General features: G+C 40.8%; 1 protein-coding gene across 1 annotated transcript; it reads right to left on the bottom strand.

Annotated features, from left to right (window-relative positions):
- Positions 1–912: 912 nt before the first annotated feature.
- On the bottom strand, positions 913–27,114 carry GNPAT (glyceronephosphate O-acyltransferase). Its single transcript, XM_063124407.1, has 16 exons — positions 26,964–27,114; positions 23,625–23,813; positions 21,684–21,860; positions 17,856–17,985; positions 16,461–16,588; positions 16,078–16,153; positions 15,717–15,868; positions 14,857–14,987; positions 14,232–14,455; positions 12,787–13,032; positions 11,505–11,584; positions 7,723–7,863; positions 5,753–5,852; positions 5,568–5,661; positions 2,021–2,082; positions 913–1,378 (listed from the first exon to the last, which is right to left on the bottom strand). The coding sequence occupies exons 1-16, from the start codon at positions 27,009–27,011 to the stop codon at positions 1,335–1,337; spliced, it is 2,022 nt and encodes a 673-aa protein (XP_062980477.1). The 5' UTR covers positions 27,012–27,114; the 3' UTR covers positions 913–1,334.
- Positions 27,115–27,138: the final 24 nt, after the last annotated feature.

Here is a 27,138-nt window from a genome sequence, read left to right as displayed (position 1 = left end):
GACCAGAAGGGTGGGAAGCAGTGTTTGCAGCCAGAGGGAAGAGAAGGGAGTGGGGGCTTTCCTCCCGAATTGGGGTGGTTTTAAGCCGTCCCCCCTCCACGGGGTGGGGGTGGCACAGAAGCTCATTAAGAGCTCAGTCAGACCAAATTTCAAGCGAGCTCCAACCCCACCCCCCCTTCCCAGTCCCCGTGAATGAGCTAACTTCTTTCAAACCCAAAGCTGAAATGCGGCCCTGCTCCTTTCAGTTTCCTTGCAGGGGTGTAATGGAGCATGAGTTTAGAAATATTGCATGAAGCATGCTGCTCCCCAAGGGCAAATGTTTTCTGAACATTTCTAGCTGTGGCACCGTCTGACAATATCCAGACATATTCAGAGGAAAATGTCATGATTGCACTGGGCTTGCTAACAAGTATGTATGTATGCATGCATAGGATTATTATTATTATTTATTTATATAGCACCATCAATGTACATGGTGCTGTACAGAGTAAAACAGTAAATACCAAGACCCTGCCGCATAGGCTTACATTCTAATAAAATCATAATAAAACAATAAGGAGGGGAAGAGAATGCACCAAACAGGCACAGGGTAGGGTAAAACTAGCAGTATTACCCAACAAGAGGAAAATCCACAGGCACCAACGTTTGTTATATTTGAAACACACACACACCATCCATTCATGAACAGAACAGACAAAGTGCTTTTATAAAACCCAGCCAAACCCCACCCCACACAATGCACATACTGAAGTCAGCTGTGTGCAACAGTTTAAAGCAACAAAAATGACTTGTTAGCTTAATATTTAAAGAATTGCATATACAGTTTAAAAACTGGTCACAACATTGACATTTTTTGAGAATTATTTCCATGACATTTTGTGAGAATTATTTCCATGAAAGAAAGAATAAATAAACTGTTCATAAATACAATGACAACCAGTGTTTTTTTCCATTAAATATTGCTTTTAATATTGTATTCTTAGTTACATTTTTTCACAACAAAATAACCATATAAAAGTAATAATTTCCTTATTATGACAAACATTTCAGATGTTACTGTGTAAGTCTGTCAAATATTAACTGCAGATGGAGGAAGAAGAGTGATATTTATTAAAGAGAACATCAGCGTACAAATAATCCTAAACACTGATACTGATAAAATTCAAGTGATGAAAACATTCTGGCTCCAAGAGTTCTTTCTCCATCACTATGCACTAGTAACATTTCAAGGTGGGAAGTGTATTGTGCAGTCTTCAATAACATTCTGTCCATCATCTGCCTTACTTCCAATAGTTCTTCGCGGTTGCAATGTGCACACGGCAAGCCACTCAAGATTAAAGTCTTGCAGCCACAAGTTTTTGTACATGTATCCTAGATTCTAGAAGAATAGGAATACACAACATAATTGTTCTGAGACAGAGGTTGGAACGGCACACTCTATATTCCTTTGAAAAGCTGTTATAGAAGTAGCACATAACGTTAGCTAAAGAATAAGAAAGTTATTTCAGAATACAGCTACCGAATAACTGTCAACACCCTACTGTCAACCGGACAGAGAACAAGAAAAAAGAGCAAGCACTGCTGAAATGAAACAAGGCAGGAATTAGTGAAGGTGAAGGGATGATATATAGTGATAGATGGTATGTAGTGGAGGACATAAAACTACATTTTAAAAATCTGCATGCAATACATGGTAATCTGTATCTTAGTTTTGAATTCATTTGCTAAACATTTCAGGTTGTTTAGCTTCTTTGCTTTTTTAAAGGGAAAAAAACATCCATGAAGTTACAGCAATCAAGGTGGGAATACAAGGTGCCATATTTTTCACTACAATGTAGAAGTTAAGGTGGAAACTACTAAAAACTGAAGCAAATATGCATTGAAGAAAAATTTAAAGCCTTATGAGAGGACTGGCCTTTCAATACTTATAGATGGACTAATGCAAACATGGTAGCTGAGGCCCTGTATCTTTGGAAAAATCTCAAATTTCACAAAACTATCCATTAACAAGGACACTTACCAAACATTCCTGCAGTTTTACTCAGAGCCTCTTTACTTACACTGTAAGTGAATCCATCAGTCCTGGGAAGGAAAGAATAAGAACTAAACCATATAATCTAGTTCCCTTTCCCAAAAGAAATAGTAAACAAATAATACCATTTAGAGCATGTGAACAATACAGTAATTTCTCCTTTTGCTATCAGTTTTAAACCTCAGCTGACATTCCCAGAAGCCATACTTCTGAGGAATAAGTAAGATGAATGTATATACATTAAACCTTCAAGTCGGCCATTGAGGATGTTGACACGAAAAAGAGCTGCCAATATTCCTTCTGATTACCTAAGGTGATTTGTAATGTTATTTTTTTAGCTATCTATTTTGAAAGGGGAAAGTGACAGCAACAGTAATTATTGATTGTAATCTGGATTACACATTTCAAGACCACATAATATATATAGAAAAGCTATTTTCTAATGATTTTATGGAGGCATGCAGAGAACTATTTCACTGTTGGCTCTTTCGATACTGATGCAGATTTGGGTCAGAAAGTCAAGAACTGATGTTATTCTTGGTTACCATAAACAGTAATCACTGGATTAATGCAGAACTACTTAAATTGAATAAACTGGTCCCATCCATGTACTCAACAACAGCAGAAGAGTTTTCGGGCAGTAGTTTTCTGTAAATACAGCTTGGTCTACAGAAGGTATAACCAACTAATTCACCTAACAGTCTGGGATAACATTGGGATTCTGGCATAACATTGTTCTCCCTGCCACACTACAGATCACCTGATCCAGTCTGCCAGTGCTGGTCATTCTTATGGCTGCAGAATTATTTTTTCTGGGGGACTTATTCATGTGAACCCCCTGATCTTCAGTCTCCATGTCATCCATATATTTCCCTCAAGTAATAGCCAGGTCAACTCATGTTGTGAGACATTTAGGCATGTGCAACTGGGCTGGTGGAAGCAGACTTCTCTGCCCCCTCCTCACACATCAGCCCTTCTAGTCCCCTGAGCATGCTACACAGGGCATTGGGGGATCCTGCGGAATGGGATAGCTGTGCTTCAGGGGTAGGATGGGGGATCTTCAAAAATCAATCAGAGTGGAACCCTTCCGCCAATGAGGGCAGATGCTGGATCCAATCCCAGATGTGGAAACATCATTCATTCATATATTGCCTTCAGGACTAAACATTGTAATGTACTCTACACAGGGCTGCAACCAGTGACTGTAATAAGCTTCAATTGATATAAAACCTAGCATTCTGTTTTATAATGAGAAATAGAGCTCATTACACTGTAATGATTACACAAACATCTATACTGGCTGCTTGCCATCTGCCAAGTGGAATTCAAAGTCCTGGTTTTGATCTATAAAGTCTTAAGTATCTTTGGTTAAGCCTATGTAAGAGACTCTCTTCCAATCAGTAAGATCAACTCAAAAGTCCCTCTTAAATTCAACACCTATATACATACTTCAAAGAGCAAGGATCACAAAGATTGTCTCAATGGTTACCCCAATCACCACATGCCTCCTTAGAAACTGGGCAAAGCCAAAGTAATTTTTAGAAGCAACACAAACATAAATCATTCAATTTGGGTTGATTTTTGTTATGGAACCAAATTAATTATCAAAGTAAGAAGGAACTATCCACAGTTAAAACCGATGATATTTTAATGGTAGCATGTCACAGGTGTCACCATTTCTATTTTGAAATATGGTAAGGTATTTTTAAAATAACAATAACAATAACAATAACAATAACAATAATATATTAATTTATTTATTACCCGCCTCTCCCTCTGGATCGAGGCGGGGAACAACATAGAATACAAAATTATTGTAAAATACATAAAACTGATTAAAACATATGAAACTAATACATTATTAAAATAACAGCCAGACATCTTAAAATTCGACTGGGTAGGCCTGCCGGAAGAGATCAGTCTTTATTGCTTTTTTTTATTCAGAAAGACTGTTGAGTTGGCAGATCTCTCCCAGCAGGCCATTCCACAGTCTGGGAGCGGCAGGTCCTCTGGATGACAGTTGTCAATCTAGTTTTAGCTGGCTGAAGTAGATTCTTCCTAGAGGACCTGAGTGTGTGGGGTGGATTGTACGGGAGAAGCCAATCCCGCAGGTAACCTGGACCCAAACCATGTAGGGCTTTAAAGGTAATAACCAACACTTTATACTTCACCCGGAAACTAATTGGCAGCCAGTGGAGTGATTTTAAAGCTGGTATAATGTGGTCACCCCTAGATGTACCGGTGACTAACCTGGCTGCCATATTCTGCACTAGTTCAAGTTTCCAGACTAGGCACAAAGGTAGCCCTATGTCAAGCACATTGCAGAAGTCAAGCCTCGAAGTTACCAGTGCGTGCACTACCGTCTTTGGGTCTTCCAACTCTAGGAAGGGGCGCAGCTGGCATATCAGCTGAAGCTGATTAGGCACTCCTTGCCGTTGCATCTATCTGAGCTATCATTTGGAGTGACGGATCCAGGAGCACCCCCAAGCTGTGAACGCAGTCTTTGAGGGGGAGTGTAACCCCATCCAGAACTGGTTGACACACCTCCAAACCCAGGTTGGGGCTTGTGACAGTAAGCACCTCCATCTTGTCTGGATTCAGCTTCAGGTTGATTTTCCTCATCCAGCCCATTACCGCCTCCAAGCATTCATTCAGAGCAGACACACTATCCTTAGCTGACGCTGTTGTCGAAGGCATAGAGAAGTATATTTGGGTGTCAGCAGCATACTGATAGCACTCCGCCCCATGCCTCCAGATGATCTCTCCCAGCAATTTCATGTAGATGTTAAATAGCATTGGGGGTAGGATGGCGCCTTGTGGTACACCATACAACAGCTCCTTCTTTGAGGAGCAGCTATCCCCAAGCATCGCCATCTGGAACCTCCCCGAGAGATAGGACCGGAACCACTGAAGCAGTGTCCCCGATTCCCAAACTCCTCATTCGTTCCAGAAGGATACCATGCTTGATGGTATCAAAAGCCGCTGATAGGTATAAAAGCACCAGCAGGGACACATTCCCCATGTCAATACTCAAGCACAAATCCACTAAGGCTGTCTCAACTCCTATCCTGCCTTGAAGCCGGTTTGAAATAGGTCTAGAAAATCTGTATCATCCAAAATTGGAGTTGATTTTATGTTTGGGGATTTATTGGATTGTACCCAATTTATGTCCATCTAGTAGAAGCTAGACCAACCTCCTGTGTTTCCCTCCCTCTTCCCCATCCCAGGCTGCTCCAGAGAATTGCGGGAACCTTCAAAACAATGTGGGAGGTAGTGTGGGGTGCAGCAGAGCACAGGGCAAAACCAGGGAATATGGAGCAAAGAGCCTTCCATCAGCAGAAAGACACCAACTGGATATTGGAATTTATACGTTCTTTAACAACTACATTATTATTTATTAGGGTTTTCTTGTGGTTGTTGTTTCGTACAGAAAGCTTTATATACTTGCAATAGACCTCAGACCCTTTAACAGTTTTGACTATTGGGAGTTGGATATCATCCCCACTTTTTCTTTGAGTCCCAAACATATACTCACGTTTTCATTCGTGCTACAACGCCAAGTCTCACAAGACTTGCCAAAGCATTTTTCTGCATATCTGAAGACAGGACCTCATAACACTGAGTGCTTCCTGAACAGGAGGAAGGTGAGCAATTAAAACGTTAATCCTTATACCCAAGAACTAACAAAGCTAAACACTGCACTGTTCAAAGAACACACACCTGTTTCAAGAAACTTAGCAGCAAAGCTTCGGACTCCAAATATAAACTGCTTCTCAGTAAAGGCGTCATTTGTTTCCTTAGAAAGGTACTTGCAGATTATCTAAGAGAAACATTCAAATATTTGTTCAGCATTCTTTCATAACCAATCCACTGGGAAAGGAAGTTCATAACAGAAATTGAACATCTGAGTTGAAAAATACTTCACAGCATTTTAAAGAGTTCTAAAGAGCAACTTCAAAGGTTTAGCCAGTTCCAGTAGGATTTTTGACTTTTTTCTTCTTTGAATGGCAAATTCCTCATCCCATATCTCAGTCTCCTTTTGAAAGTCCCCTAGGCTTTAAAGCAGTATGCATTTTGGAATTGGAACGGGGTGGGGGAGTTGGATGAATAACACAAGATTCCTTGGGGCATAAGGATATGGGAACCCACAAGCAGCAAAAGCTATAGGCAGGGGCTTTTTTCCACAGATAATACAAATCTCAGTTTATTAATTCGATTTTGTCATCACTGAATAAATAATACACTAAGATAAGTAAGAGGAATTGCCCAATTATATTTTAAATATCAGCTTAATCGGGAGAAGCAACTCTCTATAAGAAGGAGATGTGTGTGTGTGGGGGGGTGAGGGTTCAGTTCACATCTGTACTAATATTTTTTTAGCCCATCTGTGCTACAGGTTTTAACCTCCAAAACCCTAAACAGTTTAGGATATATGTAGGCATCTAAAGGATCATCTCCTTCCACCCATTTGTTACTCTAACAATTGGGAGGCCATTCTCTGGGTGCCCTGATCATTAAAACTTAGCTGGATGGCAATGGGTAGAGGGTGTGTTCCATAGTAGTGACCCAACTCTGGCATTCTCTCCATAGGGAAGCTCCTCTGGACACCTAGATTCATTTATTCATTCATTCATTACATTTCTATATCACGCAATGGCCAAAGTTCTCTGGGGGGTGGGGGTTTACAAAGATTAAATCCCTAAAAATACAATATAACAATATAATATTTAAACCATTAACATACAAAAATATAAAAACAATTTAAAACAACTAACTATACAAATCACAGGACCTTTTTAAAAGCCTTATCATAATGCCTGGGAGTAAAGTCTTAACCTGGAGCCCAAAAGATGACAACGTTGGCACCAGGCAGACCTCACTGTGTGGGGAGCGTTCCACAATTGGGGGCCACCACTGAAAAGGCCCTCTGCCTGGTTGCCATACCCCAGACCTTCCTTGGTAGTGTACAGATAGCTTCATACTAGAAGAGCGACTCTCTCAGGTATTGCAATCCTCAGCCATGTAAGGCTTTATAGGATAAAACTAGCACCTCAAATCGGGCTCAAAAAGGATTAGGGTTAGGATTTTGATCAAACTGCAGCTTCTGAACCACCTTCAAAGGCAGCCCCACGTAGCGCACATTGCAGAGATCTTATTTGGAGGTTACCAGAGTACAGATTACTGAAGCCAGGTTACTCTTGTCCAGATAGGGGCACAGCTGGGCCACCAATCGAAGCTGGTAGAAGACAGCCACTGAGCCTCAAGTGACAATAATGACTCCAGGAGAAACTACGGACTTGCTCCTTTAGGGGGAATGCAATAACATCTAGAACACGTTAAACACCCTCCATCCAGTGCTGAGATTGATGAGCTTTAGATGCTAGGTTAAGATGTCTTCATTCGATAGGCTTTGAAGCATATACTCTGATGTTGCCATGGCTGTGTTTGATTTGTAAGTTTTATTGTAGCTTTTACTTCTTAGCTGTAAAAGGCTGCAATCTTGTTTTAAGGTTAAATTTTAAGATTGTTTTCTAGAGTGAGTTACTGACATTATAAACAGGAATACAATAAAAACTTACAATACATAACCTCAGCATTATCAAATGTCCCTTAACACCTGTGATACTTATTGTCGCTTCCATAAAATGAATGGAATGGAGAGAAAAGAATTTTGCAGTTAGTTTTTGTACCTGGTAACCTTCCACAAAAGGCCTGAACATTGCTAGCAAGAAAGAGATGATAGTGCTTCCTTTCTCTGTAACAAAGATTTGCTGGGGAGTGACTTGAACTGCATCACATTTTGTAAGCAAGAAACAACCTTCTTCAAAATCCTACGGATTAAACAAAATTGATTATTTTTTCTTAGTGGGCCTAATGCCAAGCAGAAAATTGCAGACATGCAACACCCATATTTCTGCTGAATAGGCCTAAAGTAATATTAATATATATATACACATATATATATATATATATATACACACACACACACACACACATACACACACTTTAACAGTCTATCAAAATATTCTCCCATTAAAACATTATTTTAGTAACTAGGAAAAACACTTGGGATTGTGTCCACTACCCTGAAAAAGTATAGGCAGCTTTTAACATTTCATGGTAGCTGTCTCCTTTCTGATATCAAAACAGTAATCTAATGTATGTTAAATGACAGTAGAATGCACACACTCAAAATGGAAATGGGGTATAGTTACACAATTCCAAACCAAAACCTGTTTTTCAGCGTAGCGTACCTAAATCATACGCTCCTTGACATTTTAATTGAGATTGTCTGTAGATAACATTTCTTTCTGTTCCTCTTTTACCTCTGCTATGGTAAGTAAATTTCAGATTAGAAATATAGAGGTATGAATTATACAGATACTTCCAGGGTGCTACAGCCCCACATTTGAAAAACTTTTTTTTTTAAATGGTAATATCTTTTATAACCACAATACAAACAACTAAGGTTCTGGTGACACCTCAAAAATGAACAAACTTATTGTGCGCCAGAGTCAACTTCACGAGTCAAATAGAGCTCTCTGAGAGAACAGTATTACGAAATGAGGCCTAAGGCCCAGCAATGCAAGAGAGAGGTGTATTACAATAACATAATATGCAGTACACATAAAGTGCAGAATACAGAGATCTGATCTGAAGACTAAAAGGTCCAATTAGAACGTCTGTGACTCACTGCCAAATTGTAATGAATTGGCAAAGCAAGGAAAGTAGCATACATAAACGACCAAATGAAGGACAACTACTATCTGTAATGAGCTAGCCTCTCCCAGTCTCTATGTACCCTATGCAATACTTTCATACGCCCCAAATCGAGCAAGCGTATGTGGGTATAGTCTGCCAACCAAGGATAACATGTCTTGTGCCTGTGGACAAGACTCTGTCCTATGAAATCTGAAGCCAGACCAACATGGCTACCTGTCCTGAATTCATACATACAATGACTCAGTTTAGATGCTGTGATAAACCATAGTTTATTGAGACAGGAATGAGCTGCAGTGAGGCTTCAGTTTGTATTGCTTGCCTTTTTAACGAACCTGGATTGGCAGTTTATGGATTTGCTATTCAGTTCAGAATTGACTGTGAGTTTCTAAGCATGTGCAGTCTGTATCTAAACAATGCCATTACTGTGCATGCGCTGCAGTGGTTGGATTAACCCTTTCCTTGCCTAATCTGGGATTCCTGCACATGTGCTAGTTGGATTAACCCTTTCCTTGCCTAATTTTGGATTTCTTCACATGTGCTAGTTGGATTAACCCTTTCCTTGCCTAATCTGGGATTTCTGCACTCTGGCTCTGAGAGGAGGAGGAGGATTAGGCAGCACGCACACCCCTCTAAACTTTTAGGCATCTGTAGCAGCTTCCCTCATCATTGCTTTCACTACCGCAGCTGTGGCTCTGAGGTGGCATTACATGATTCCAAACTACAGCTCCCAAGACACACTTTGATATTGCACATGTGCAAAAGTTTGTTTACACAGAACAAGAGTTCACTTGGAGGGAGAACTCTCACCCCAGCCTACATGGGTGAGTTCATTATTTTCTGAATAAATAAAAAACTCTCTCGGGGTAAGTTATCACTAGTTAAAAGCAGCAAGGCCCTACCAAACAGAGGAGTTTCAGTCATGCTGGCTCTCTGTTCATGTGTACTATGGGCTGTGGAAGGCCTGATCTGCTCCTTCCAGAAACCTGTGATTCCTGTCATTTGGGGACTTACATCACCACCGCCAGCAGTGGAGGGCACACATGCAAGAGGAACTGGTGATGCTTGCCACCAGCAGTGTGTCACCATTGGATCCTACCCATTGTGTGAAACCATGTAACTGCCTTGAAGTTCAGGCCATTTGTTCTCTGTGCATGAGCATACCTCACACGGGTGTGTTTCAGTTTGGGTTAGATAAACCCAGGGGGTTGACTGATACCATCGCTCCTCTTGACTTTTTACTAGCACTCCTTTTTATTCTACTCTGGTGGAAAGCCCATGTTTTGTGACTTAGGATTGCCCTTATGCTTCCCTACTGAACTGCCTTATTTGTTGCATTTGCTGAGAGAGATCTTGTACACCCAGAAATAACACTTTACCAGCCCTGGTAAAGGTCCCTACTGAGTTCCAGAGCCGAGTTCCAAACAGTTTGCATTCTGACCTCCCTCTGTGTGAGTTGTCCGCTCTGGAACCAAGAAGTGAATCTAAAGCAGTGGTGGGCATAAAGTAGATCTCCAGATATTTTGGACTTCACCTCCCAGCATTCCTGACCATTGGCCATGATGGGAGGGTCTTCTGGGAAGTTGAAGTTCAAAACATCTGGTGATCTACTTTCTGCTTGTCCCTGGTCTAAGGTGTTGGAAAATGACTATTAAAAAGGCTCAAATGAGTGCTCAGTTCTTTGAACTCCATTCAAAACTCTAAATCTATTTTTAGCCAAAATTGTGATGACTCCATTTGGTCTCCACATCATGGATGTTTATGGATAAAGTGCTGAATCCCATTATTTACAACCTGGCTTGTGGCTAATGTCTCATTTCTGTAATTTTCTAATGAGCTGAGAAAGCTCACAAAAGTTTTATAACTTTTTGCTATCAGCTGACTCTTGCTCTGGTTCCTTTCTTTTGCCTACCAATTCTATCCATTTCTGCTGCTGAGGTCCAGCTTTCACCAGCTCCTCTGGTCGTTTACCTTTCCAGTCTGCTTCTTTGCCATTTCCCTAGTGCCACCTTCACTTTCTTATTTGGTAATGCTGATTTCCCCACTCATTATCTTTTTAAACTATTAGTAAGGTCTGTTAAAACTGCTTTACTGTCCCATTTGCTAGGGGGTGAATATACTAACCACTTCCTTTTACTCCTGTGTGATGTTTGCGCATGTTCAAGAATAACTTTTATCAAAACAATTTTTTGTCTTATTTTGAATCTAACAATAGCATTTGAGTTAATTCCCCCTGTTAAGAAGTTATTCCTCATTTGAGTAAGTACACAGTGCATAAGTCTGTGGTGTCCCATAGGTTAAATGCCCCATAGACCTGAGTTGTTTGTTACACATGTAACATTCTAATTACATATCTGTGTCTGCGTACAAGGATGCACGGCAATTTATCACAGGTTAAGAGCAGGACATCGCTGTAGGGGTGTGTGAGAAGGGACAATGGACTGATACTCTCCAGAGATGAATGCAGAGTAGTCCAAAGTTAAAGGATAAAATGTTGGCAGGATTTGACAGGGGAGCACTGTCAAGGTGTTCGGGTTTTGTTTATATTTTCTACCTATTAAAATATATTTCTTAAAGCTTTTCAAAAGACAAAACTATAAATTGGAACAATTATGTTAATTGACAAACATCACTAATGATCAGCCCCCAAGTTCTTATTTCTCATTTAAATTGGACACAGATCTGATGCCAGTGAAGTCAACGAGAAATGCCTATAGATGTTAAGAGATCAAGAATGCACAAAGAACATTACCTTCAGGGGTATTCCAGGTAAGAAGATAAACTCATCAGAAAAAACAGCAAGCCAGAAAGTAAAATTGCTATAGACTTCCTCTGGAAAATAAATTTTAATGATTCAGAAATAAGCTCTTTCTTCAACGCTATTAAAAGAGAAAGTCTGCAAGGTGCTATCTTTTAAAGACAATAACAGAAAAACTGAACATGTACACATGAATACTGATGTCATTTGGAAATGGTAGGCACAATCCATCAGAAGCTTCTCGTGCATAAACCCCATTAGAAAGAAATGGATTTCCTCAAAACCAGAATTGTCACTGACGGATTGCGGTTAACCCTAATAACAAATTATGCAGTGAGAACGGTGAATATGGGCACCGTCTCCTTTGACGAGCAGCTACTGCAGAATTTCTGTTTGTCAAACAAGGCTGAAATGCTGTTCACAATTAAACATGCATAATTACTGGATTAAAGAGGATTAGAAATAATCAAGACTGCAACTCAAATTAATTGGGGCATGGGAAGGGGACCTACCAAGCACCAAGAGCTTCTGGGTGTCTTCATCATGAACTGCAAACTGTTTTAAGTTCCACATTTTATTTAAATTAGACTTGTTTGCACACATGATGGACACTAGGTCACAGTGAATTGGGATACTGGACATTTTAACTTGATACCATTTGCCCAGTTCCAAAATAGCATAAAAAGCAAGATGAGGGAAGGGCGAAGAAGACAGCTGTTCAAATGACACAACAGCCCACCATGGATTATTTAACCCACGGTGAGGCTGTGGCACATGCTAGGTGTATGTTGCTGCCATTTTGAATATGCAACACCTGTTTGGGGTTTGTTGGGCTGTGTGAACTTGAAGAGCATGGACTATGTGAGGGTTGTTTAACCCTTGCATAATCCACACTTGCTGCGTTCAAACAACATGACAACCCCTGAAAGGGGGTAGCATATGCACCTTGGTGCCCATGGGTGCTGCAGCTCGTCTTGTTGTGGGTTAAATAATCCATGACAAACTATGCTGTGTCATCTGAACCCAGAGACAGACTCTAAATCCAGTTCACAGGGAGATTTGCAGGCACACAATGCTATTTTATATCCTTGTGCGATTTGTAGTAGTCATGCAGGCCCGCTCCCAGTCTCACCATGTATAGAAGACTTGGGCCAAGGTATGAGAGAACTTCAAAGTCTCAACACACACATTTAGGGTATCACTTCACTTAATAATGGGAATAAATTATGGTTTAATTTTCAGATTTGCAATTATTATAATAAAAAAGTGAATTTACCTTTTCTGGAACAGTGTGTCATTTCCAACGCGAGTGCTACAAGTGCTGGTCGCACAAAGACATTAAGCAATTGGTTCCTGTAGGACCCACATTGGAGTATGGAGAGGGCTTGTTTAAAGACAATCTCCTCTGTAGCACCAGGTCCTATTTCTCTGGCACAGAGAATCACTTGCCCATTGACAAAGCTAGTAATGTTGGAATGTAGAGCGATGGCAGATCTTACCGCTTTGTTGGCACACAGGTGATCTAGTAAAGAGATAAGTTGTGAATAACATCTATTAAGCATCTTATTTTTGCTTCCTGTTTGCAGTGAGAACATCAATGAAAGATGTGTCTGGCAGAAGAATGGAATAGTTTCCAGTAGTGATGGGCAAAACCTGAGCTTTTTCTGAGAATTCTCCCCCCCCCCCCAAAAAAAAAGGCTCAGAAAGGGGGAGCCCCTCAGCTGTCACATTCCCCCAAACTTTCCAAAATATTGAGTAGGGAAAGAAGAAAAAGGAAATCAAGAGCCATGATACTTGGCTAAAGCTCTTCCAAAAGTTTCCAACTCTGCAAAATAAAGGCTCCAGAGCATGCTCGGACCCGCTGTTCCTTTACACTGGCAATGCTGGAACAACTTGGGTGTAGCCCATGGCTGCAGTTCCTTCTCCACTCCTTCCACAACCTGGCATATTTAGGAAAGTGTGGGGCGAATGAAACTTGGCATGAAATCATTATGAACAGAGGCAGAAATTGAGGTGGAGGAGGGGGTTGTGCTCAGCTTGTAATGGCACAGAGATTTCTGAACTTGGGACGTAGGCATAAAATTAGGATAATGTAACCCCCTCCCCCTCAAACAAGGAAGTATAAAAATATGCTATTTCAGACTTCAGTGGCTAGCACAAGTATCTTCGTCAGCTGATTTTAAATTTGTATTAGTTTATCCGCTGATGTGGTGGCCTTCAGATGTGTTGGGTTACAACTCCGATCATTGTAGGCCAACAAATCTGGAAAGTTAGGGGAGGCTGCTGAAACCTTTATTATTACTTCAGCCTTTGTGAAACGTATTTGCGGTGACCAATTAATAAATGGCTCATGAGACTGGCAAACTACAGGAATCTCTGTTTTGCTGCCTAGTATTCCAGCTCAAATGTGCATTTCCTTGTAGATTCATCTCTGGGCTCATCTACACCAAGCAGGATATTCCACTATGAAAGCGGTATGAAAGTGGTATATGGTATATATCAGTGGGCCCCAACGGTTGTCAGTGCACTTCAATACCACTATAAAGCAGTAGTGTGGCTCCCTTTCATACCGCTTTCATAGTGGAATATCCTGCTTGGTGTAGATGATCCCTCAGCACCCCCAACCACGTGGCTGCTAGGAGCAGTAATAACAGGTGCTAAGAATGACACAACTTACACCACCCTCAGGAAAGGAATGTATGTACAAGATTCATAGCATACCAGGCCAATCAAGGAATCCTCCAAATGCCTGAGTTAAACCTTTCAGCCAAAGTGTCTTTTCCACCAGAAGCTCAAAATCTATGGCTGGTAAGTTCTGGAGCAGGACAGCAGAAATTAATACCCATGGACTCAGAACCATGTTTTCTATTTGAAGGAGCTCCATTTTGTAGGCTACGTTACTGACAAATTCCTGGATTTCCTCAGATGGCTTTTGGGGAATATGCCTAAAAGAAAAAAGTCCAGTGACTAGTGGCATTCAAAGAGAGCATCTGGCATTTCATTGTCAATTTTGTTAGCTTCTTTGATCCTGCACGGGAGACTTTTTTTTTTTTGGTAGAAGATCTTCCAGCCATTCCAAAACAACTCATCTCCTAACCAAACCAACTATCCCATGTATTATTTTGTACATTAGAGCTAACTGGAGCACTGCGTCTACCTTCTGAATGGATTTTGTGGCATTTCCATTTTGTGAGCAAAAGTTTCAAAAGTGCAAACATTTAACCTTACACTAAGGATTACACACACACACACACACACACACAGAGTGATTTTAGCATATAGAGAAAAAAAGACTCAAATGCCAATTTTGCTCACAAGCCATTAAAAATTGCATACATTGTAATACCTTGGAACCAGGTTAAATGGACATATATTGATTCTCCCAGCTGCTAAGGTCCGGAGTGATACAGGCTGTCCAAAGAACATATGTATGCTTCCAAAATCTTCATTCAGAATTTTCCTGGCTTTCAAGAGTCCCTATGGAGTAAAGACAAAGCAACGGAGATATGCGCATGTACACAACATTTATTATTTTATAATCATTTCTATAGCATCACTTCTACAATTTTCAGCCTTAATCCATTCATCCTCAAAACAATCCTATGAGGTATGTTACTATTATTTCTATGTTTTCTAGAAGACAACTGAGGTGGGAGGAGAGGAAGTTGCCCCTGACACACAGACTGCATTTGGTTTTCCATTATGAGAATGAGCAGCAGCAAGCCTTGAGCTGCATGCTCTCCCCATCCCTTCTTCTCCTCCGGAACACCTGTGAAGAGATCAGAAGTCTCTGTTCCAATTTTAGATTAACCACGGTTTAGTATGTTGTCCAAACCCATAACTGTAATTATTCTTAACTATGGTTGAAAAAAGTCAACTTCATAAACTATGGTTTAAATTTGGCTTGTTTCAACAAACCATACTTAAGATTGATCCTAGTTTTTTGGGGTTTAGATGTCATGGCAAGTTGTGGTTAATTTAAAATGGAACCAAAAGCTTCCAATCTCCTCCTTTTGAATGCAGTAAAGGAGGAGGGGAGGGAGCACATGAGGCCAAGATTCACTTCAGCTTGTTTTCATAATGCTGGATCATGGGTTAGCATTACATCCAAACAAGGCCACAGTGAATTGATGGCAAAGCAGGATTTTGAACCCAGAGTAATGTCCATCATTCCCACCATCAGGCTACACCAATTTGCTTTCTTACCGATGTTGATTCTTTTGGTTTCGGGACTCCTAAAAGTTCATGTGCATAAAGCGATTCTTCCAGTACCCTCTCATAACTGATACTGATTGGGACAAGGTAAATGTCAAACACCTCCCTTTTAAAGAAAGGCTCCATCACAATATTGAGGAGACCTAGAAGAAGGAGGAGGAGGAAGAGGAGGGGGAGAAGACATATGTTTTATCAAAATGAATGCATAATCTTCATGTAAGAATTAAATGAATTACTTTTACAGCCTGTGATATATTTCTAGTGTGGCCTGTAGTGCTGAACATATTACTCACTTCCTACCTAGCATAAATCATATCATTTGATAAAGGCTCTAATTTTCTGACCAACATACCAAACTTTGGAGTCAAAGTCTTGGCAGTCCGACTTCTTGTCCCTTCAAGATAAAACTCAACAGGGGCATGGCCACTCTTTAGGACCAAAGAGACAAAGAGTTAACAATTAGCAAAAGCAAGTGAAATATATTCATTCATTTAAAAATAATCTAAAAGCAGTTTATTTTTGTAAAATAAACTTATTTAAATAGCAGTTACTTAAGACAAAGAGCAAGAACCACATAATCTAACTGCAAGCAAAACATGTAGTTAGATTAATCAAGTGCAAAAATTAATGATAATGCTACAAATCAGGACACATTTACATAATTTTTCAATGCTGCTACACCCAGCGAATCCTAAAACTCAATATTAAATTACAGGCAATTTTAGAGTTATTTACCTTTAACATAGTTTTTACATATTCAGCAAACACTGCCCAGTAGAGTTTGTTCCCACCAAAAGTACGTCGCATAAAAAAGGCACCTGATTTTCGTAATAGCTCACCAACAATTTTCATTCCTAGGAAATCTAGCAAAGGCATAGAATGCAGAGTAGCAAAGTCAATCAATGTCCTTAAAGAAGAAATTAGTTCAATAAGTAGCATGAAAGACAGCATAGATTTGGTGACCTGCCAATGCGAGTAGTACATTAGAAACAAAACCGAAACGTATTTTGACTACAAATGGCAGCAAAGTAGACCAAGATGCCATATTTTGAACTCATAGGAGCTGTACGCATGACACAACAACCAGTCCAACAGTCTGTGGCAGATGCGGGGCGTGTGCAGCTGCCATTTTGAATATGCAACCCCTACTCGGGGTTGCCATGTCATGCAAACCCACTGAGCGTGTGTTATGAGAGGGTTAAATGACTCACAGTCTGTTTTAGGGTTTGTTTAACCCTTGCAAAATCCACACCCACTGGGCTCGCATGACACAACAACCCTCAAGCGAGATCGTATATGCAATGTGGCACCTGCAGACACCCAGCTCATCATGGATTAAATAACCCACATGTCGTTTGAACCTGGTCATACTCTATACATTCTAGAACGTTAATTAAAATCAAAATTAAATTATGCTAATTTTACATCACAATTGGATTGTGATTTACAGTTGAATTCATAGCTGACTACATCTAACAAGTCTTTCTATATTTTTCATGGGGTTAACTTCATTTCTTATGCTTCATACTTTTGCTGCACAAGCACTTAAAGCATATTGTACACAAATCACCCTAAATATGTTAACATAGGTATTTGTTATCCTGTAATTGTTATAGTTTTGCAAAGTCTTTGCTCAGTGGTTATTGTATACAGAGTTCCAACATATAGATCCCTTGGTGTTCTACAATGATTTAATACTGATTGTGTCAATGTACACGAGCCTGTGACACGTTCTGTGAACATTTGCATATTATTTTATTAATGTTTATAGGGTGCTGCATGCAAAAGGCAATCATCTTGAAGTTCTGATAATTTCCACATTGGAGGTCTCATTCACAAGCAGCAATAATTAAATCCACTAGTTTTCTGAAGATGGGTAATTCTCCCTCCTCCTATGGGATCAAGAGGGCCTGCCATTCAGTTGCCTTTGAAATTTTGGTCAGACCTTTTGCATCTCCCCAGCTGTGCAAAACTAGGTGATACATTGCAGGCACACAAAGACAACAAACAGGCAAAAATGTTTCAATCCTATTTATAACAGCTTGACCAAGCCGCTATTGGCTAATCCAACATACACTAACGCAATATTCATTCTTACACTAGTCAGAATTTTGTAAGAGAAATATTTACCTATTCCTGCAGCAATGACAGGCAAAGACAAGTCATAGGTGTACAGAACATAAGATAACAACAGAAAATCTATGTAGCTTCGATGACTGGGCAGCAGGACAACTGGATGCTCTTGTATTGCCTGCTGTAACTAACAAAGAACAAAATGCTATTTATCACAGCAAAGTTTAAGAAGGACTTTGAGTGGCCTTCAAAAAAATTAGTCATGCACTGAAATTTATTTTGCAATTGTTTGTTTTTTCTTACAGAACATCATTGGACAGATATATTAATATTAATAACTTCGTATAGAAATGCATGCTTCACTGCACTGAAGTCCATACCTCAAAAGCATAGTGGTTGAGGATATGGTGACACTCTAGATCACAACTTCACCATTGCATGGATTTTTCCTGCCAGACAACACATTTTTCAATGGTGGTGTAAGAACTCCACCGTGGAGTTCTAAAACCACCCTTGAGAAACGTGTTGTCTGAACTGAGCCAGTCTAAGTGGAACTCATTTCCTTGCTATCAGATTCCCCCATAGTCGATTAGGCTCAAAGCTGCCTTATAGATTCCTTCGAGCAGCTGTGAAATTGATGCACAACCAACCCAAAGACCTGGTTTGCATGACATGACAGCCTACCATGGCTTAATTTACCCACGGGGGTTGTTTTGTCATGGTGGGCAACTGCAGGCAGCATTTTTGCATGGCGCCCATGGGCTCCAGTTTGCCATGGCTTGTTATTGTTTTTATTTATTTATTGTATTTAAAACATTTGTATCCCGCCCTATATCATTAAGATTTCAGGGTGGCGTACAGATAAAAGCATCCAGTATAAAACAATAAATATACACAGCTAAAAACAAATTAAACCATGAACCAAGTTAAAACAATAAATAATTTAAAAGCAGTAAAAACAATTATGTTATGTTGTGCAAACCCAGGTGGCAGGGGTTGTTTGAGAATCAGACAACTCTGAAATAACTCTAAAACAAGCCCTGGAAGACGCGGCAGCCCCTACAGATAAATTAAGCCATAGTGGGCTGTTGTGTCAGGCAAACTGAGTTGTTCCTGTTATCCGACACTCTGTTATATATTATTTTGTAAAGCATGAAAATGATCTCACTTGAACATGTATGTCACACATCCTCTTCATGTGCATTGTTTTCAGTAGCAGCAGGATTCCCAAGTTCACTCATCTCCACATCGCTAGCCCCAACCTCCTCCCCAATCCTTTCCCACCTTTCCTAACTGGAGACTTCTTGAGAGCTTCAATTCCTCACATTCCACTGTCTTACTAGATCCTCCCCCAGGCCCACAAAGGAAATAGCTGCTGAAAGCTCATCAGGAAATAAACAGCAGGGTCACAAGAAACCCCTCTGCTATTTGTCCATTCTCCTCCTGTCCAGTTACAAACACTAAATGCAGAATATGACCTGTCACACATGTAGACCTGTTGACGTATTAGGATAGAACTGGCTCTTATTAAAAAAGAGTGCCTCACTAAGGCTTTGGTTAAAGCTAGGTTCATCTATTATGCAAACTGATTATTTTAATAAGCTTGGTGTGGCACACACAGGATCATTTGGCTCCTTTTGTCAAAGACCAGCATGGACGTAGGACATGCCTATTTGCCCACGTGGAGCTTAAAGTAATTTATTCTGAGGGCAGAGAGGATATGTCGAAGACATAGGCATGAAACGAGGTCAGTTCCGATATGTACCTGGAAGTAAGCAAAAGGACCTTTTATGTGAAAGGGGTGTCTTATAGGGATTTCCCCCAAACAGATAATATTGAGCTTTATGATAAGACAGTTCAACACAATTAGCATTGGCTTCATCTTGTGTGGCGCAGAGTGGTAAAGCAGCAGTTTCTGCAGCGGAAACTCTCCCCACGGCCTGAGTTCGATCCCAGCGGATGCTGGTTTCAGGCAGCCGGCTCGGGTCGACTCAGCCTTCCATCCTCCCGAGGTCGGTAAAATGAGTACCCAGTTAGCTGGGGGAATGGTAATAATGGTCGGGGAAGGCAACGGCAAACCACCCCGCTATAAGGCCTGCCAAGAAAATGTCAGCGAAAGCTGGCATCCCTCCAAGAGTCAGTAATGACCCAGTGCTTGCACAAGAGGTTCCTTTCCCTTTCCTTCTTTTCATCTGTATACCTTAAGCCATAGTGGGCTGTCGTGTCATGCAAACTGAGTTGTTCCTTCTAAAGTATTAGAAGAGCAAGACTTTGGAAATTTTGGTAAAGGACACTAAAATAGTTTCAGTTTTTAAATTTAAGCAACAGGTCACATTTCTGCATAAAGTAACACAAGTTTCAACGACGTGCATTATGACATAAACAAAGGGTACGTTTGGGATTTGGGCCTCAACAGCCACAAGTTGCTTATTAAGTTTCATGTTTCTGGAAGACATATAAATATGTCCAGCTGCTGCAATGACTGGAATGCATGTACTTTATCAGGTAGGCAGAACTAACATGGACTCTTGGATTATTAAAAAATGGGGAAGTGTTTGGTTTATGCCCTGTATTTATGGTAGTATCAAATCTAGATCTCCGTGTTCACACTCAAAACAATAAAATAATTCCAGTACTAAGTGATTGCTGCCGGGGGGGGGGGGGCAGGGGGGAATGCAAATCCTTGCTTGCAAAATATTCTGCTACGTCACATAGTAGCAAAATACAGCAAGTTGAAATTCTTAAGCAAGCAGAAATTCAACAACTGTTGGAAGTATTTGTTAAACTGATTTTTTGTTAACATTTCAATTTATGATCTACACAGCAAGTTCCCAAAGCAAAGCCATTGAAGTCAGGCCTCAGAACTTTTACATCGCAATTTTAAATACACACCTTAATATGATTACATAGAAGTACATTCCACGAGGTCTACTTTCTAATAATTATGTTTAGGATTATAGCCTTACTTGGAAGTAACTCCCACAAGTTTTGGTGGAACTCACTTCTAAGAAAGTGTGCTTGGGAGTGCATAATTTGATGACATGATGCATGCACAAAGGATAAACATTTTTTAAAGCTGTTGACTTGTACTTATTTTGCAGTTTATTCCAATCCCACATTAACAGTAGCATAATTTGTATCCATTAACATTTGCTTATAGCTATATATAAAAGTGAATAAATGCAGAAGCTCCTTTCACACCTTTCCTTGTATCTGCAACTCTCTATCTCTCCCCACCCCAAGTCTCTTTTTCCCACATCCCGAGGTAAAGATCAACAGTAGCTTCCAGCCGTCCAGTGATTGCCATGATAACCCAAGAGTTTTGAAAGTTTACCTCAAGGACAACTGATATTTTAAACTGATATTTCCCGACATGAACCTACCCGAACATTACGTTCAACATCTAAGGTCCTCCTCCGGGTGCCTACTCTGAAGAAGCTCTGAGGGTGGCAACAAGAGAGAGGGCCTTCTCTGGGTGGCCCCCCAACTGTGGAACAATCTCCCTGATGAGGCCCGTCTGGTGCCGACATTGTCATCTTTTCGGCACCAGGTCAAGACTTTTCTCTTCTCCCAGGCATTTAGCAATATGTAATGAGCCTGGGTCTGGGGTTTTTAGCTCATTGTTTCTAAATTTGGTATAGTGGTTTTAAATGTATGTGAATTTTGCATGTTTTTGTGGTTTTAAATTTTTTGTATATTGTTTTTAAATGTTTTATCTTATGTGAACCGCCCAGAGAGCTTCGGCTATGGGGCGGTACATAAATGCAATAAATAAAAAAATAAATTGCCAGACTCTCATGCAATCAGAATGCTCACACAAATTAACCCCAATTGTGGCTGCATGTAATTCTAGCTGTTTCTGTGAATGTTCATACACATACTTACTTTTTGCATTCCATCTTCATTCACATAGATGCTTGTGAAAAGACATTTAAATAGTTTGCTCAGTGTAAAAGCAAAAAAACGTATAGCTCCCATATGCATGCTGTGCCCCATCTCATCCAGAATTTCTGCCGCTTCTTCTTGTATGATGTCAGGCGATTCACCTGTCTCTTTTGATAACTAAGCAAAAAACGAATAGCAGTAGTAAATAAAGACATTTTGAAGACTTTTTAAGAATAGAAGACAAGCTGTGCTGGATCAAACCCAAAGGCCTATCCAGCATTCTGTTCCTAGTGGCCAAACAGCTGCCTGTGGAAAGCCCACAAGCAGGACATGAGGGTAGCAGCCTCCCGCTAGTATTACCAAGTACACAGTGGACAGCATTTATCTTTATTAGATGAGCCCAGGTTCTAGTACTATGAAAGAGTAAAACTTATCCATATTCACTTCCTTCAGACCATACATAATTTTATATCCTCCTTTACTCACCTTTTTGAGAGGGTTTTTTTTTAAATATACATAAACTTGTATATATCCATAGCAATCCATACACATGAAATGCACATATATGTAAATACAACTTAGTAGTAATTATACATAGGCTTCCACAAAAGTGGACCAGATGTTCAAATAAGTATCTACTTGTGGGTGCTGTCTATATGTCACCCACTCAAATGTTGAAAGTGCTATAAAGTGCTCAATCCACTGCATTATAAGAGGTGAGCATTTCTCCTTCCAAGGTTGTAATATCAGTCTATTAGCTGTCAAGAGGGTGTGGATAATCTATGCTGACCATTCGTTAATTTCCATGAAGCAAGTAAATAATTTAAAAGAGTGTGTAGATATTAAACACTGTTCCAGTACAAAATTTATCTGTATAATAACTTCCACCCAAAAGAAGCAACTACTAGACATTTCCAAAACATATGTTTAAAAGAAGCATTAGTTGCCTTGCACTGCCAGCAATTACCTGAATTAGGCAATCCCTTATTAAAGAGCTATGGTGTTCAATAAATATGGAACAAATGTTTCTGGTGAATAAGATGCAACCTAAGATCCATAAAGATGGTAGATATAAATGCCAAAGCAGTGATCCACTGATAAGGCAGAAAGGGGCAATCCAATTTCCTCTTCCATTCCTGCTTAAAGGCCTGTGTATCAAGTTTATTTACCAACAACAAGTATTTATAGACATGGATTGTGGGTCATTTTGCCTGACAAGCCTCAATAAGTGCTTCCAATAATGATGGAAATTCTGATGCTGTAAAGCGGTTGGACCAAAACCATCCCCTTTTCCTTGTGTGTCATGTATTTTTTAGAATGTAAGCCTGAGGGTAGGGACTGTGTTCTTTATTGATAAATTGTAAGCCGCTCCGAGAGCCTTTTGGCTGAGGTGCAGGATAAAAATACTCTAAAATAATAACAAAAAATAACAATGGTTGCAATGGAAAGTATTGCCATTCAGCCATAGCTGGCAAGTCATACTTGGCACTTAAGATAGAGAATGACAAAAACTCATCATTGGGACCCAGCAGTTCATCCAAAGTAAAAAGTAAAAAATACCTTACTTTTTTTCTAAACTAAAAAGCCCCAAACATTTCAATCTTTGGTCATGCAGGAGTGGCTCCAGCCCCCAATAATTTTGGTTGCTCTTTTCTGCACCTTCTCCAGCTCTGTAATATACTTTTTTAGTTACAGTAATCAAGCAAAAGGCAGAAGAGACAAGTCTCTCTCATCTAGAAAGATTCTCCCCAGTAAATTGCCAAGTGGGCAGAGAATAGAAAATGGCATGGGAGGAATCTCCACTACAAGTTTTATGGAAACAAGGGAAGAGCCTCACAGTTGGAAAACAATTGTTTTACATTTGGCAGTAAACAAGGGTATTGCTCATGTTATTATTTACAGAGAACTACTGGAGGAAGGGCAGACCCAAGTTTGATTTACCTGTTTGATGACATACTGAACTTGTTCAGATTGCAGAACTATAGCTTTAATGGCACTTGGCTTGCAGGGAGAAAGTTCTTTATAAACTACAGGAGTGTAGCATTTCATTGCATATCTGAGGTCACTGGACTGCCGCCTCTCCTCCAAGATATCTTCAAAGTCGTCTTTTTTCTTTGATGTGAGATTTTTCTGCTGGGAACATCATGGATAAAGTATTAGGCATTGGCTGCATTCACAGATCACTCCAAGCCAGGAATTCTGGCTTATTAAACTGCAATGTGCCCAGATGTACAATACAATCTATTTGCTCCTGCTTTGCTACTCCCACTTACACATATATAAGCCAGGCAAGGATAGTTTAGTGTTATGTTCAAACTCAGGATTATGGTTTATGGCACTGAAACAAACCCCATTCATATAGCAAGAAGAAACCCCACTTCAAAGCTGTCTTATGAATCCTGTTTGGGTGCAATAGAGTTTGGACATAATGCTAAGGTATCCATGCCTGGTGTATTATGCATAAGTGAGAGGAGCAAAGCAGAAGGGAACGGCTTCCCTTGGGCACCTCTTTCAGCCCAGTGTCAACTTTGTCTTCTTAGACAGCCTCTCTAGAATGCCCATCACCCTCCATGCCAGAGCCTACAGCCCTTTCTGATCTTAAGCACTATGGGATTTCGTCAGATCCTCATTCCTCTGTTTCCTATCTCCTCTGCAAACAACCTGGCAGCATTGTTCCCTGGATAGCTTGGAAGGTTCACACCAGCTCAATAAGTCACTAGCACTCTTCAGGCATTCATCAAAGAGGACTTTACTGCAGGAGAGGGGAACCGAATCTGGCCCAAGAGGGCTTTATGCTCTTTCCGTATGCTCCTCCACAAGCCCTGCTCCCTGCCCTGGATACTATGGGGTGGGTGGCTTTGTGAGTAGGATGGGAAAGGATCTGTGATCAGAAATAAGAAGAGGATTCGCCTATGTGCCACTTCCCCTCTCAAGGGAAGGTGCATGAGGTGCAGGGGAATCCCCTTGTTGTCTCTGATCTGTGATCAGAGCTAAAGAGATTATGGAGTGGTAGCTTCGCCTGCCCTGTGTCCTCTCCCCAGTGGGAGAAGCTGTAGGGCAGGCAAAGCGACTTCACCTCATGAGGGCCTTCTTTGATGGAAAAAGACCCACATGCAGCAAAGCTGGTTTCCAGCTGATACATTCTGTCATCTGTATCAGTAAGAATTTATATACTAACCCTGGGGGCAAATGTTTAAGAGGGAGTGGTACACCATTCAGTCCTAATCTGAACATCTGCTGGGCTCCACAAGAGACTTGCAGGACACAAAAACTTTCTGCTGGAATGAGCTATAGTAAATCCCTCTATTTCTACTATTTTGCTTCTTTGAAGTGTGTGTGTGTGGGGGGGGAGTCTCCAGCATCACACACACACCAGTGCTATATGAGAACAGAAGATTTGAACAAGCCAACCTGCAGGACTAGTCTATTAAAGTATCATCATATTCCCATTAATAGATCAAAATCCAGCTGTGTGGAGGTGTTAATTAACACATGGCTTGCTACAGTTCAAGCCTTAGGCAGTGAGCTTCCATATTCTAGAAGGACAATAATAATAAACACCACTTCTGCAGCTCCATTTTTGACAAAAAAATCTTTGAACAATGCAATACAATATTATTAAAAGGCACTTAGAAAATAGAACCTGTAATTGAAAAATTCAGGTCCAAAGATACAGAAGTCATTGTGAGTTCAAGCTTTCTTGCCTGCTACAGATTCTTCTATGATTATACAGATATATAAATATTGTGAAAATCCAGCCTCCCCTACTCTTAATTATTACTGAAGCTTGATTGATCATACTATGTTACATCTTAAGATACCTACCAATTATAATCATCAGTGTGTACACACGCAGGCACCACCTCCTCCAACATTTCAAGTGGAGGAGTGGGGAAGGGAGGTCAGGGATTTTAACCTCTTGATAAAGTATTTGCAGTGCTGTAGCAAGAGCACACCCAAGCTTAAATGAAACAACACTGAATAGAAAGTGTACTATTGCGAAACAATGATATCTGAAGTAAGAATTTCTTTTCTGAGGCAACATACAAAGGGGAAGAAAACATTGCTTCTTTCTAAGATACCGTAGTATTCTCCACATCTCTCAAAAGGTAAGAAGTATTCAACACCCTATAAATATTCCCAACCCTCATGTTCAGAGAGGAAGTGGGATTTGTCACCATACAAGAATGGGATTAAAGCACTACTCAAAGAAGCTGCAGCTCAGGTCTTATACTAAGCAAAAGACTAACAAAGCTACACGTCCTTCTTCAGACAAGGGAGGACATGAACACAGGATTTGCACTGCATGGTGGGGAGCAAGGTAAGTGACAGTTCAATGGTGCTTAATCCCAGAACTCAAAATACAAACTCACTGCCACCTCACAGAGAGCATATATTTATTTATTTATTTATTTAATTACATTTATATACCGCCCCACAGCCGAAGCTCTCTGGGCGGTTTACAACATTTAAAAATAGTAAACATTAAAAGTATACAATTTAAAAAACACACACACACATAAAAACAGTATAAAAACAACCTGTCTGCCCACACTGCCATGTGGGCAGACACTGCCATATATTCAAACTGCCATGCCATCAGATGTGAACATTTTACAGCTACCGTTACACACATTCCCCAGATGAACATTTGTGCTTCCTCCTTCCACCTGAGTCCCAGAATATCAGCAACCAGGAGTTGAGTACCTGAGATCTAGCACATATGCACAGAGGTGTACATATATGTACATGCCCAAGAAGCATGCTTGGCACATGGGCTGTATCTCTAACTTAAGTCCCATTCATTTCTGTGGATCTACTCTGAGCAAGACTAAATCGGATACAACCCCTGGGCTCCAGCACGTGAGCGTTTGTGGATGAAGCCAGGCTCTGTGCTTTTAACAGCTAGCATGCAGCAGGTGCCTTTTACCGCCTTTCCACGCCAGAAGAGGGTGCCTTGCCCTGACTGAATTGCTACCTGCCGGGCATCTTCTACACGGGTCTCCTGTCCATACAGAAGAGGTGGCTGCCCAACACGGACCCACACAAATGCCAAAGGGTGGGCAGACAGGTTGCCCTCCACAACCCAAGGGGGAAGCGACCCCCACCCCCTGTGTCTGTCCCACGGGGCTTCCGAGCGAGCGCAGACCGTTCGTTTCTCAGCCAATGCAAAGGCAGCAGCCTTTTTTGGCGAGCGCGTCCGTTCTTGCCCCTCAGGATGCAGCCCCGTCACTGCCCGAGGTGGTCCCGGCTGCGCCCCGGAGGGCAGGAGACACCTACCGAGTACATCGGAGGGCCTCGCCGGGTGGCCGCCAGTGCCGCCATCATCGTCAGTTGCTCCTGCCGATGCCCGGCTGAAATCACTCCGCCCTAACTAGCTCCCTCCGCCGGGGAGCGGCAGCTCCCATTAATCCGCCCCCGCTCGTCGAGCCAAGCCCGAAGGCGGGAGTCTGTC

This window comes from Elgaria multicarinata, chromosome 4, assembly GCF_023053635.1.
Source record: "Elgaria multicarinata webbii isolate HBS135686 ecotype San Diego chromosome 4, rElgMul1.1.pri, whole genome shotgun sequence".
NCBI classification, from domain to species: Eukaryota; Metazoa; Chordata; class Lepidosauria; order Squamata; family Anguidae; genus Elgaria; species Elgaria multicarinata.
Note: the sequence above shows the minus strand (reverse complement) of the source record. Positions and strands in the feature narration are given on the sequence as shown.